This window comes from Porites lutea, chromosome 13 (assembly GCF_958299795.1).
Source record: "Porites lutea chromosome 13, jaPorLute2.1, whole genome shotgun sequence".
NCBI lineage: Eukaryota > Metazoa > Cnidaria > Anthozoa > Scleractinia > Poritidae > Porites > Porites lutea.
This window is the reverse complement of record NC_133213.1, coordinates 15,569,296-15,583,252: the sequence shown is the minus strand read 5'-3', so window position 1 is coordinate 15,583,252 and position 13,957 is coordinate 15,569,296. Positions and strand designations below refer to the sequence as shown.

Sequence of the window (13,957 nt, the reverse complement as noted above, 5' to 3'; positions counted from 1 at the left end):
AAAGGTCAATCTTCATCTTGTAAAATCTTCCCAAAAATCGGTTTCAAAGCAACTATAGGTTTTTAAACTTGATCGTTTCACGCAGATAAATTTTGCTTTGTCGTGTTGTCAAGTTGAACATGCATCACACCTGTCAAAAACCTATCTACGCGTAAGTAAGATTTCCTTCAAACAAAGTTAAAGTTACATTATTGCAAAAACGTCTTTGCAGTTTTGTACATGATTTAATTACTGACTGAGGTCACTTTAAGGACCATAGACGCCATTTTAAGCTCGCGAAGAGATGAGACAAGGGAAGAACAATTCCATCATGCTCAATAAGGTTGCTAAACAACAAATTATCATTAAAAAGCATAAGGCTAGAGGCTCCTGGCTGACAATGACAATGAAGAAATGAATTTTCTGTACGAAAACAACCTAAATAAAGATCTTAAAAACAAAAGATCAGTTGCAAGCTTCGCAGCCAAGCCATGATTCACCATTTAGCTATTTTTAAAAACTGGACCACGCGAGGGACTTCATTCAAGCAAATTAAACTCAGCAAATCATTAGAAAATATAGAAAACTGCACATAAGGGTTTGTTTTGCTCGCTTCAGTCAAATCCAGCTCCAGCAGTTGTTTACGGACAAAGAAACAATTGTTTTTGAAGTCACTACCGGCAGTTTTCGTTCTTCTCACATCGAGTGAAAAGGGAAACTATTGAATTAAAAATGAAAAAAAAAGAATGAAACTTCTGACTATTATTACTTGAGCAACAGAAAAAGGTTCGAAGGACTCTTTCCTTCTCGAGAAAGCTTGCTGACCATCTATTTCCGAGAAAGTTTTAAGCGCACAAGTTTGTTCACTCGCATGCATTAGCAATATGGTTCTTTGGCTGAAGACAAGGATAAAGCTGGTTCTGCAACGTGAAGGAAAATTTAAAAATCTGGGCATGTAAAAGAAGTAACCTTAACTACTAATAACAGAATACAAGTGGGTTTTAATTCAGCCCGATGGAAGGCGAAGCACTGGACACAAAATCAACTCACAACTCGAATGCACAACTATCAGAAAAATACCTGCCTCTTTGAAAATATTAAAAACCTTATATTCCACCTCAGACTGACGGAATGATCCGTTCTTCCTTTAACATTGGTTGTTCTGAATCCAGAAAAAAAAAAAAAAAAAAGAATAAAAAGGCTTTACAGACCTCTACAAGGAGCAAACGTTCGCACCTCGTGCATTTCACAAACAAACACAGTCAACACGGCCAGTCATCACACAGAAAAGCCCGCCTTGACCCTTCGATAAGGGATGCGCAGAAGCTTGCTCAGAACGTTTTTCAGCCCTGAAGCCTAGTCCCTGTACGGCGTTTTCCCAGTCCCTCTCGACTTTTCACTTGTACCACGTGACCCGAAACCGTTTGGCCGCGCGGAATCATGATTGGGACTGTGCAAGTCTAGAGCCAATTAGTTTTGAGCCCGTAACTCCCGAATAACAATCCAAGGCCGTACATCATGTTTCGAAAACCAGGTTGCAGTTGACTTCCCTTATAGAAAACAGCTGACTACGATTTCAGTAAAGGACGGACCATTAGAAAACTTAGGGGGGAGGGGGGGGGGCTAAATACAAAAAAATATATTCGCGCAAGGGAAAATTAAATGAAAAAAATTCATGCGCGCCAATAAATCCTAAAAAATAATTCATGCTATGGCCTAAAAAAATTCATACTAGGAATTTGATTTGAATTTGAAATTCCTGCGGCTCGAAAATTCCCCCCCCCCCCCCCCCCCCCCCCCTCTCGCCCCAACTTTTCTAATGGTCCGTCCCTGAGTAAAGGTAGCTTTGGACCATATTATCGAGATTTATGACAGACCGAGCAAAAATAATAATACAAAAAAAAAAAAAAAAAAAGGGAGAATGAGTTCCTTTTAAAACTTCCTCTGGCAGGTAAATTGCACTTAAGATGCTAATAAAAAAAATCTTACTGTTTTCAATTTAACATTACCTTCCAGTTGGCTGTAGATTCAACTGGTGAATGTCCTCCGCAGCAGTTTTGGAATGGTACGTTATGTACACCATGCTCCTTGTGTGGGCCGGGGTATGGAATGAAAACTGAATGTGCGGACAAACAAGATACCGAGTGTGAAAAATGTTGGCTAGGATACGATTATTCCAACACCACAGGCATGGAACCGTGTAAACGGTAAGTTACTGAGTTAAGCTAAGTTACTGTAACTTCACGCCCCTCTAGGCCCTTAACATAATCGCCCTATTTGCTTCAGTTGAGTGCTTGTGCTTTTTTTAAAGAGGTTTCGTTAAGAAATAACTTACAACTGCAGTGGAAAAGTGCACTGGTATTTGGTTAACTTCACTCGTCTGTAACAGAAACAACGCGGCGCGCTAAGAAGATGGGTATTTAGAGGTCTTTCTGCGAGTACGACTTTTAGATATCAGTAATATCAGTAGCCTTTTAATGAAATCTCGTTTCTAGTGACCACCTTATTCCCTGGCCTCAGTTTCGTGATCAGCTTAAGGTATGGAAAAACGAGCAACAAAAAACGTGCAACTTGTTTTGCAACATTGCTGCAAAACTGACGAGTTGAATAGCGATATGTTGCGCGTTTTACCACAAATGCTCAAACCTGTTAACAACCTGATTTCTTGCAAGACAGGTTTTATGTGGGTGGTAAAACGTGCAACATCGCTATGCAACTCGTTTTGCAGCAATGTTTTCAAAACAAGTTGCACGTTTTTGGGGCCCGTTTTTACGTACCTTTTATGAAACTTGCGCTTAAAATGTTTGCGGTAAATAAACCATACTCTTCCTTTTTTCACAAAAGGTGTATCAACGAGGAGTCTAATTGTTTAGATGGGAACTTTAAGGTAATAAAAAACTGCACCAGGTTTTCCCCGACAGTCTGCAGTGGCTGCGCGGATGAAAATTACTTCGACTCGAGCGTAGGACTCGAAGGAGGATGTGTTCCCTGTTCACCGCCATGTGGTGTTTATGAAGTGGAGACAAGGCAATGCACCAATGAGCACGATCGGTTATGTACTAAGCAATGGACTACAAATAAACTGCAGGTTCCAAGTAAGTAAAACAGAAACTATCAGACTATATTTGACAACTCTTTTCTTCTAAGGGAACTCAAGTGCAGACGAAGTTCTAGATCTTTTTCTTCTTTTCTCACTCAGTCCTTCTTCTTTAAAAAAATATGTTAATTTTTTTCTTTAAAATGTTTCCCTCTGTGGTAATTTTTTTTTCTTTGATTTTTTCCTTTCACCGTTTGCTTCATTTTAGCTGAAAGTCATATATGTCAAACATGAGGCATATGGTGTTTCATCCAATATTCATACACTGAAAAGTAATTAATCAAACACGAGGAGTATTTAATCTGAAATCCAAGCACCGAGAAGTAAAATATCAAATACAAAGAAGCAATCTAAACACCGAGTAGTAATAAATAATAGATAAATAAATAAAAAAATAAATAATGATTTGGAGGTAGCACATCCACAAAGTGTTCTTCGTCTACCTGATTCCTGGTCGAATTTGCCGGAATTTGGAAATGCTGGTTTTTGAAGAGAGAGGAAAACCGAAGTACCCGGAGAAAAACTTCTCGGAGCAAGGGAAAGAACCAACAACAAACTCAACCCACATATTATGGCGTCGACGCCGGGATTTGAACCCGGGCCACATTGGTGGAAGGCGAGCGCTCTCACCACTGCGCCATCCCTTGCTCCCCAAAGAAGAAGTGATAAATCTAATACAAGAAGGAGTGTTTCATCTAATACCCATCCTCGGAGAACCAGTGGTAATCAGTCGGGTCGGGAGAAAGGGCGCGACGAAGTTTTCAAGTATGGGCGAAAGAGCCCCTGGGTATCGACTCTCACCGAACTATTTCCAAAAATTCAAGCGGATGCCGGCTCCTGATTGGGCACAAAAAATGCTTTGTATTATTGTGCCCAATCGGCGAACAGTTTTACCTGAGTTCTTTTCGTGAGTTCGTACACGACGGCTATTGTTTCAATCACGGCTTGTCTGGCTCATGCACCAAAGAAATTCCGGCAGTCAGGAACTTTCAGTTTGATATACAATCCCCATCTGATTTCAAAATACTGTCTGCCCGAAAGCTATAGACGCTTTTCCAAAAATACAAGCTTGAGCTTACAAGAGGTATTCACGCTTGCATCTGTCACGTCTTACGTAAATATTAGGGAATTTTTGAAAGATACCACGACGGCTGACTACCACGAAAACATCACATGGAAAAGGAAATTCACATTTTTTCAGTTCCTATCTATTTCTATTTGTCAAGGCAAGCGAACTCTTCTGGAGCTGAATTTCTATCAACATATCCAAGTTTATGAAGAGAATGAATTTTGTCATTGCTTGTTTACGTCCTTCACATAACATGAAATTAGGCATTTTCACGTGTAGTCGTGCAGTTGACAGCAGAGGAATGTACAAAAAAGTGTAATGCAGGTGCAAAGTTGTTGTTTTGCCTTGTCAAGCTATTGCTTATTTGACTTTCTCGTCGCCGCCGCATCTTTAACTTGCTATTATTTGCGATACATTGTGATGAGTCAAAAATAGAATATTCTTGGCGCAAATTGAATTGCTCCTGCTGATAGCAAACTTTTTTTCGATTCATCGGTAGTTCCTTCGTTTCTGGTCAGGAAAGTAGAAAATAAAAGTTCCCATTGCTCGCACAATCTTGGTGAACGAACCGGGCAATAGCCGTCGTGTACGAACTCACGAAAAGAACTCAGGAGAAACTGTTCGCCGATTGGGCACAATAATACAAAGCATTTTTTTGTGCCCAATCAGGAGCCAGTATCCGCTTGAATTTTTGGAAATAGTTCGGTGAGAGTCGGTACCCAAGGGCTCTTTTGCCCGTACTTGAAAACTTTCGTCGCGCCCTTTCTCCCGACCAGACTGACCGACTACCCCTGGGTCTCCGAGGATGTCTAATACCCTGATACACTGAAAAGTAATATATCGAAGACGAGAAGAAATTTTTCGTCCAATAGATGGACACCCCGAGAAGTAGGTGACAGATTTCGGGGTTTCTGAATATCTAAACGTGTCCCCGTGTTTGATACAACCTCGTTCCCAGATTCTGAGAACCCTGGGAACGAGGTTGTGTTTGATCATTGCTTCTCAAATAAGCAATTATTCTGACTAGAAGAAATTTGAAAGCAAAAGCTAGAAAATTCACCGCAATTAGGGCTTCAAGATTAGTTTTGATCTCCATAATTTGTTTTTCTTCGTGAAAGTGTTAATAACTGAGATGTAAATTTGCAATTTTAATCTTTACTCCCAACAGGAGTAAGTCTCGGACGCAGACCTTCTTTACCGCTCTTCACGCAATCCCCAAGAACATCTGCGTGGGAGGCTAAATAGGAGTCAAACCTAATTATAGTTATAAGTCTAAATGCTCTAGCAATTGGTTTTCACATGACGTCACTAAAATTCAAACTACAAATCTATCGATCCTACAGAGATTCCACTTTCATGATGTATTAGAGCAGCTGAAAACTAATTTTCATACAGATTTTCGCTTCAAAAGGGTTCTTGGTTTTGTGATAGAGTACTCTTGAATTTCTAAGCTACTGCGTGACGTGGCATTTAAATGACGGCCGAGAGAGCTGTCATGTAGGTTAAAAAAATGACGTATTTCGGGGAATTTTGCTATCTAAACAGTTCCTGTATTGAAAAAGTATTACTTTCATTAATGTTTATTAGTTCCTCGAGGAATAAATTCGCTTTTGTACCAAAACTCGATAACAGATGTTTTCGTTGGTTTCTGTCCGCCGCATGTTGGTGCCCATCCAGGTGGGCACCAGCATGGCGTCTCCATATATACTAATCTCTATAGATTTGGGTAAAACATTTCTTCGGATATCTCGTATACGGAATATTCTTCTGGCCTGAATTTTGGCGAGGGTCTTTATATATTTACTTCCTTTCATTTCCCAGATTCCGAACTTTATCTATTGAACGGTTTTAATTTTTACTTTGATCCACTTTGAATGGCGTGACACTGAAAACCAGCAATAAAGGCCACGTAACTAGGTTCGCGTGACAAACCAAGGTTCTTTGTTATTGTCATCAGGTACGGCTTTTCCAACAATTATCCCTCCAGTAAAAGGCACGGCTCCTTATGGGACAATGGAACCCCCGGCGGAACCCAATGGTAGTCAGAAAGATGCTTCTCAAGAAGTACCGATCGGGAAACAAGCATGGTTTTGGGTTGTTGTGGTCGGTGTGCCAGTAGCGTTAGTGACAAGTGTCGTTGCTGTACCACGATTAGTGAAGTGGAACAAAAGAAGAAAACGATTAAATAACCAGAACAACGACAGTGTCGCTCAACAGAGCACTCCATTAGTGCCGCGTAAGTGACATTTGGTAACAGATTCAAGCATAGCTCAGTAAGTCTAGAACCTGCAGAAGCAGAAAGAGTAATTTTTTCTACTGTGTAAAATGAAAAGCACAGCAACAATCGACTTTGTTTATAACAAATGTCTGCTTGCACATCGTTAACTCAAAATGGTTTTGTGCATGTTCGAATCCAAGTCGTTCTGCAAACACAGCATAAAAGAACAAACTTTTTGTGTTAACTTCCTTTTGTTTTTCTCCAGGTGGCTTAGACACCTTAATCAGAGACCTGACCGTTGAAGACAGGGGGTTTATTTCACAACAGCTCAACGACGAAGACCCCGAAGGTAAACTAGACCAGTTTACCTACCATACGCTTTTGTTAAAACTAGTTCTGTAATAGTTGACACTACAGCTGCCCCGCTCTGTTTATTGTCGGTCAATAGTATTCTTGCAGTTGTGTAGCTCTTTGAAATATACCTACCGATTCATAATGAAGATTTTCACATATATTCCATACAATAGGTGAGATAAATACAGGAAACGCAAGGTTCCATGCACCGTTTCAGTTTGATTTACACAGCTTTGATCAAAACTTTCTCAGTTTCGAGAATAGTTTATTCTAAAAGATTAATTAGAAGCTGAATTTTTCACTATTTCTCTTTCACTTTTTACATTCAGCTCATTTTATTTTCCGGAAAGTAAGCCTTAGAAATTAATAGGAAGTTTGATCAATTCACGCCCGCGCATTCTTGTCTTATTTTAAACTTTATAGTTGAAGGACATCTGTGAGCAGCGAATAAGTCAGCACAGAATTTGATTGTCGGCGAATTTCTGTAATCGTCCATCTTCTGCTAGTGATAAGCTAGCCGTTGTTCACTCGTCTTGCTTGTTTGGGGCTTAGTCTTATTCCGGTCAAAGAGAGAGAAAGAGTGTCTGGCAACCCTTACCAAATCCAACACTGTTTTGAATGTATTTTTAAGCTATTTTTGAAAACTGTTTTTAACCTGTTTTGTGAAATAGGTTTTAAATAGGGTGAAAAGTGTATTTTTAATGTATTTTTCGACTGCTTTTAAAGGTGTTTTAACCTGTTTAAAACGCTATTAAAAAAGAATTTTTAATGTATTTTTAAATTCGTTTAAAATATATAAAAAATTCCAGGGCTTTTGCAAGGCTCAAAACAGGTCTAAAATAGTTTTTAAATATCTTATAAATCGGAATAAAAACAGGATAAAAACAGTTTCAGAAACATATTTTAATTTGCTATACTATTTTAAAACTATTTTTAATGGCAATTTTAAACGTATTTTGAAAAAAACAGGTTTAAAATAGGTCCAAAAATATATTTTTAATATATTTTTCGACTGATTTTAAAGGTGTTTTAACCTGTTTAAAACGCTATTAAAATGTTATGCTTCAAAATATATTTTAATAGCTTTTTAATGGGTTTCGAAATTTAGTAAAATAATCGTATTTGCAAATACAATAAAAATACTTTGAAAATAGTATTAAAATACCACAGAGGAAGAAAAGCAATAGCACGCGTATTATTGTGAAAATACATCAAAAATAGGATACAAAAATGCAAAAACAGTATAAAATTGTAAGAAAATAGCCTTAGAGTTGTCTGAAAACAGTACAAAAATCGATCGAAAGAGCATAAAAACAGTACAAAAACAGGATGAAAATACCATTTAAATTCATGAAATAAAATGAATACAAAACCGTCGAAAATTACTCTGAAAAAGCAAGATTTACTTCTGCGAAATTTCTCCACACAGTCCTACGCTAGCATTTCACCGGAATTATCTCTTAGCCGATTACTTTACGTTGATTTCCCTACGAATTCTCGGGAAATTCTTATGGAATTTTTCAGAAATGCTGAAATCAATCTTTAGCCTGTGTACAAACCCCTCCCCTCAATAAAAATCGGAGGGGAAGGGGGTCGGTACACAGGCTATCAATCTTCCGCTTCAAAAGAGTATTGCGTTACGTTACCGGTAAATAATAATCTACATACATGTAACTTACATTTTTTATTATATTCACGGCTTTACTCAATTATTATCAGAAGCTTGCAGGCTACGCCTGAACGTTTAATTATTGGCTGATAAAGAACAACATAAGAATAACACCATCAAATTTACACAAGCATGAAAGAGGTCGGTGACGTGACATCAAGTGACTGAGAACAGCGAGGCTGAGCATGGAACCCTGTAAAAACTAAAATTGCCGTACAGGCGGGAGTATATAAATGTTTACTACCCTTCATTTGTTTCTCATATGGCGTATACTTAAGCGTCTTAGTAACATGTTATGCATATATTGTGTATAATACTCACATAACAGAAGACTCTTGTATTAACACACAAGACAGCACAAGACCGCGTGGTTCGGAGAGAAACTGAACCAGATCCTTTCAAAGTACATAACAGTCGCTGAGGAGTCATACCCATTTTTGATCCGTGATAAATGCAACATCTACGTGTTCAGACAATCCGCAGAGTTGAAATGTATACTTTTGTAAGATCGTAACAAACAGTAAAATCAAGCGCACCCGCCATCACAGCAACCGCCGGTACAATAATTTGAAATGAGCAAAGGACAAAGGACGGTTTGTTTATCACGTGCATTTGTCACATCACCGCGGCGCGAAGTCGTGATTTCAGTCGCGCGTGACATCTTAGAAATAATATGCCATGCATGTGCGGAATAATCTATGAGAGAAAGATAACCATATGTCGGAGTTTATTCATATCTGAGCTTTGTTTCTTGATGCAATATATATGAGGTGAGATCTTAGCTTGGATAATTTATTTATTATGTAATTTCAAGGGCTTATTTTAGATAAACCTCTGTTGACCGCGTGCATCCGGTTCTCGGCCCGCGGCTTCGGCTGTTTGTGAAAAAATTTCTATATGAAATTAAAATGCGATTTTAAGAAGTTTCTTTTAAAAAACTTATGGAAAGTCCCGTAACTGCATTAACTGAATCACGGCTAAAATCTACGCGGAGATTTTCGCAGAGAGCTTGTAGGTAATGAAAAGTGAGGAACGGATAGATCTTTTATCGGAACACTGTCACAGTTACGTGTTGTTAGCCAAAGCTAAAACCTATTCCTAATTTTCTTCTCTTTTTTTATTTAATTTAGATTTAATTTTTCGCTCAGCTTCGAACTTTGTTGGGAGGAGAATCCGGTCCACAATATGTGACAGCTTGTTTTGAGTCATTTATGAGTTCGTGACACGATGAAGGCTTAAAAATTAACTTTGTGCAATTGTTACTTTTATTTATAGTCTGAGTATAAGTCTCCCAAAAGAAATTACAGTATTGCAGTACCCTAGTAATAATAAGTTATAAGTACACTACTTTAAAGTATTTACAATAAGGTAAGCATTTGATGACTTTAAGCAGACTTCAAATAGTTTATGGATAATCTGTTTTTATGGTCAGAGTGCTGTGTGCCCAAAATACAATTCAAATAGACCTCAAAACAGTGTTTAAGTACCCTATTTAAAAGTATTTAAAATGCGGTCAGTTCTTAAGGTTTTAAAACATATTTCAAATAGTCTATTTGAACTCTGTTTGTAACTTTGTCAGTGGATGCGTCTCAAAATACATTTTAGATACAACTCAAAACAGTGTTAAAGTACCCTATTTAAAAGGATTTAAAATACGGTCAGCATTTAGGCTCTTAAAACATATTTCAAATAGTCTATTTGAACTATGTTTAAAACTTTGTGAGTGGATGCGTCTCAAAATACATTTTAGATACAACTCAAAACAGAGTTAAAGTACCCTATTTAAAAGTATCTTAATTACAGTCAGCATAAAAGCCCTTAAAACATATTTCAAATAGTCTATTTGAACTCTGTTTGTAACAGTGTTAGTGGTTCTATGCCCAAAATACATTTTAAATACTCTATTTTAATCATATTTATTAAACAAAATACATTGTAAATTGATGAGAGAGGTTTTCCTTTACATGAAATACAATTTAACTACACTCAAGATATATTTCAAACAGGGGCGAAAATTTAAATTTTTTTGTCAAATAGTATTAAAATACAGGAAAATAGTGTTCAAATACTGAAAATACATTTTAAATACTTTAAAATCAGTTTCAAAATACATATGGTTTGGTAAGGGAAGGTTTCAAATCAAAAATTTGTGAACTCGTGTCTGGTAAACTCTCCAAGTGTTTATATATACACAGTTATACGCCCCTTTTAACTTCATCTGCGCTTAACGAGTGTCTTTTGGTCCATAACTTTCAAAACAACTGCTCAATAGTGCACTGATAACACGTAACGCAAAAGAGTATCGAAGTATCGACTGCAAAATGTATGTCACAAAATCTACCTAAGCGGTCCCCTCGGGATTTTCTGTCTTTACGCCATCCTAACCATTTCGTATTTGCGGGCGCAAACAATAGAAACGTCATCATTACCTACCGATTCCGAGTGGCCCCTGTTCAAGCAAATCGAGATTTTTTCTATATTGACTGTACGACTGTATATTTCAACTGTAAGTACCTTCCTTAATATACGCGCGAGTTACGAGAGTGCCTCCTCGGGATTTCGCCTTCTGGGCGAAATCCCTGCGGGGGCAACTACTTATGCACTTAAATGGTAACATCAGTTACCGAACATTATAGAGTACGTACTTCCCTCCCTACGGAATGCGCATGTTTTTCCTCATGCAATTTGAGCAAGAGAATACAAGCGTGCGCCCCTTCGAGTGTCAAGAAATAGGCAGAAAATCTGGCATACTTCATTTCGTAAGACGGAACAGAATTTACCTGAACGATTACACCAAAATATCTCTGCCACCGATGACTTTCAACAATTGTCACACTCTAGAAGTAAATCAAACAGTTCGTTTTTGTGTAACATTAAAAAAAAATTCATTATTTGGCTAATTCAAGATCAGATTCTTAGTTAATTTTTAACATTTTTGGCTTTCGTATTTTAATTTAGGATATGCATACTGGTTAAAGGTTGGCGAGAAACTTGGATTGAAAGACCGATGTAGACAGTGGCGAGGAAGAGGAGTCCGCAATCCAACCGATAATCTACTTACGGCATTTGCTGAAAAGAGAGAAAGCACTGTCCGGAAGTTAATCGAGGCTTCCAAGGAGGCAGGGCTGACACTCTTCGCCAGTGAATTAGAAAATAGGTTTTCCCCAAAAGATAACCAAAGTGGAAGCGAGGAAAGTGTACCCGATGCACCTTCTGCAGGGCTGACGCCTGTCGTTTGTGAAATAGAGGAGAGGTTTGTAGACGATGAAACTTTAGTATAGAGCGTTTTTCCATTGAATGCCCTTATTTTTCTAGTTGACTACTCGAAAGAAAACAACAATTAACAACAACCAATCTAATCGGGATGCAAATGAATTGCTCCTGCCAACCTCAGGAAAATATATGCGTGAGCACGGCATGATTTATTGAGGTTACCTTCTGATTGGTTATGGAAGGTTGCGCGAAATTTTCAGCCAATCACAATGGGCCATTTCCGAGTTCCGAAGACCCCCACTTTCAAAGCGAGGCCAAGTGCAAAACCTTTCTTTTGATAATTAGTTTCATTTGCCTGAGAATAAAAATCAGTTTAATATCAATTAATCTTTTTAATATCAATAGCTTCGCACTTAGCCTAGCTTTGAAAGAGAGGCTTCGGATAACTCGTGATGACCTATTAGTGGCCATGGAAAACAGTAACAATCACAGTTTTATTTTGACACTCAACTGAAAATCGTTCTTATCCTAAAAAATCATCGAACTGTGAGCTTATAAGTCTTATAACATTCCCTAACTAAAACCAGAAGCTGAAACGTTTGCTTTCATAGGTAGTTGCCTTACTGCCAATAGTTAGTTTTAGGGGTAAAAAGACAATGAATTCGAAGGAAGTGAAAATGTTCATGTAGAAACAAATTACTATAATAACTGATTACTTTCCCAGACATTGAGGTCGACAAATTCTGTTAATCTTTCAGGCCAGTTGTTTAGTTCTTAGTTACTTAGTTCATTAGAAATAGAAATATAAGGCAAAGAATCTTTCTTCTTACTTTCAGTTTTCCTTACAATGAGCGAGCATTTACTTTCTTACCTTACTGAGAGGATAAGAAGAATGCCTTTTATTTCTTCCGTAGTTTTTAAAATAATTATTTAATTCCTTAGAATTATGGGTGTTGTATTGCAGCCCACCAGAGCGCGATGACGAGGAGGAGACGTTCCATAGGGGAAATTATGAAGTGATGATGGCCAAAAGCTTTCCCCATCCTAAGAAACTGGGGAAGTGTCATTTAATTCTAGCTGTGTTGCATTGTCACATCTTTCTGACAGCTGTGCGCTTGCGCTCTGGTGGGCTAAACTAAGATATAAAGGTTGGGCGGGAAGAAACTAAGGGCATGTTTCAGCGGGGGTGTGTCGCCCATCAAGTTTTCTATTGAAGGTACGTATGACAAAGATTTTGGCGGCCTATTTATGACATGGTTCTGGGGTTACAATGCCATCTTGAGACAAGAACCGATTAACCTCGGCTACTGCCTGAGATTGAGACAAATTTCTGGTTTCTATTTATGACTTGTCGTGACCTGAGCTTACTTGTTCTTAGTTGTCTCTTGATTTGATTCAGTGGCGGATCCAGGGGAGGGCCTTCCCCCCTCCCTTATTTTTCGACCAATATGACGCCCGAAGGGCCGAAAAAAAAATTTTGGAGACCGCCCCTCCCTTATCTCAGGGTCTGGATGACCGCCCCCCTCCCCCTCCTCCTTATTTGATGGTCTGGATCCGCCACTGTGATTAAAAATGGTGAGGAACTGGAAATGCAACTCAACACCAGAAGGATAACAGAACGGATTCTCTCGCGCTTCTCTGACTTGTAAATATTAACTCTGAAGACAAATGAGGGACAACTGGGACGAGTCAGTCAGATCCTTTTAACAACGATTTATGGTCAATTTCATAGTGCTTTTTGGTTGAAAGATAATGACAAAACAAAACATATTTAATATATACTGACCCGGTGACACGGAATATCTACTATATGTCTCTTATTTACGGAATTTAGGTTGAGTAACCCAACCTTGATCTCGTCAAAAGGGCTTTTCCATTAGAAAAAGAGAGGGGCGGGAAAAATGTCAGAAAATGCAACAATTATAATTATAGTAATAATAATAATGATAATAATAATAATAATAATAATAATAATAATAATAATAATAATAATAATAATAATAATATTAATTTATTAATAAAAATATTAAAATCGGGAAAGTCGAGAAGGGAAATTTTCCATTAAGACTGTTGATATAAATATTTGGACACTATTAGCTTAGCATGTAGCTTGCATCCTTGTAGGTAGCTTGCATGTCATATATACCGCTCTAAAGAGGAATTGCATATGTTCTTTTTCAAGAAATCTCTGCGGTCCGCTAAACAGAAAACAGAAGCTAAAAATACCACAGCATGTCTGTTACAAAAGAAATTGTTCTGTAAAACGACTCGTTACTCGACAAAGATATAAAAGGCCGCCTAACCGGCTGTCCACACTTGGTCCTCGGGAACTACTAGTGCCTGGGTTTTTGACTCAAA

The 13,957-nt window shown here is 38.0% G+C and overlaps 2 protein-coding genes across 3 annotated transcripts in view; both read left to right on the top strand.

The window, feature by feature from the left end:
- LOC140923003 (uncharacterized) overlaps positions 1 to 13,957 on the top strand; it is a 144,862-nt gene that overhangs the window by 49,221 nt on the left and 81,684 nt on the right. The window lies entirely within an intron of this gene.
- On the top strand, positions 2,000 to 13,404 carry LOC140923493 (uncharacterized). The gene is made up of 3 exons (XM_073373578.1): positions 2,000 to 2,186; positions 2,824 to 3,074; positions 11,339 to 13,404. The coding sequence occupies exons 1-3, from the start codon at positions 2,089 to 2,091 to the stop codon at positions 11,665 to 11,667; spliced, it is 678 nt and encodes a 225-aa protein (XP_073229679.1). The 5' UTR covers positions 2,000 to 2,088; the 3' UTR covers positions 11,668 to 13,404.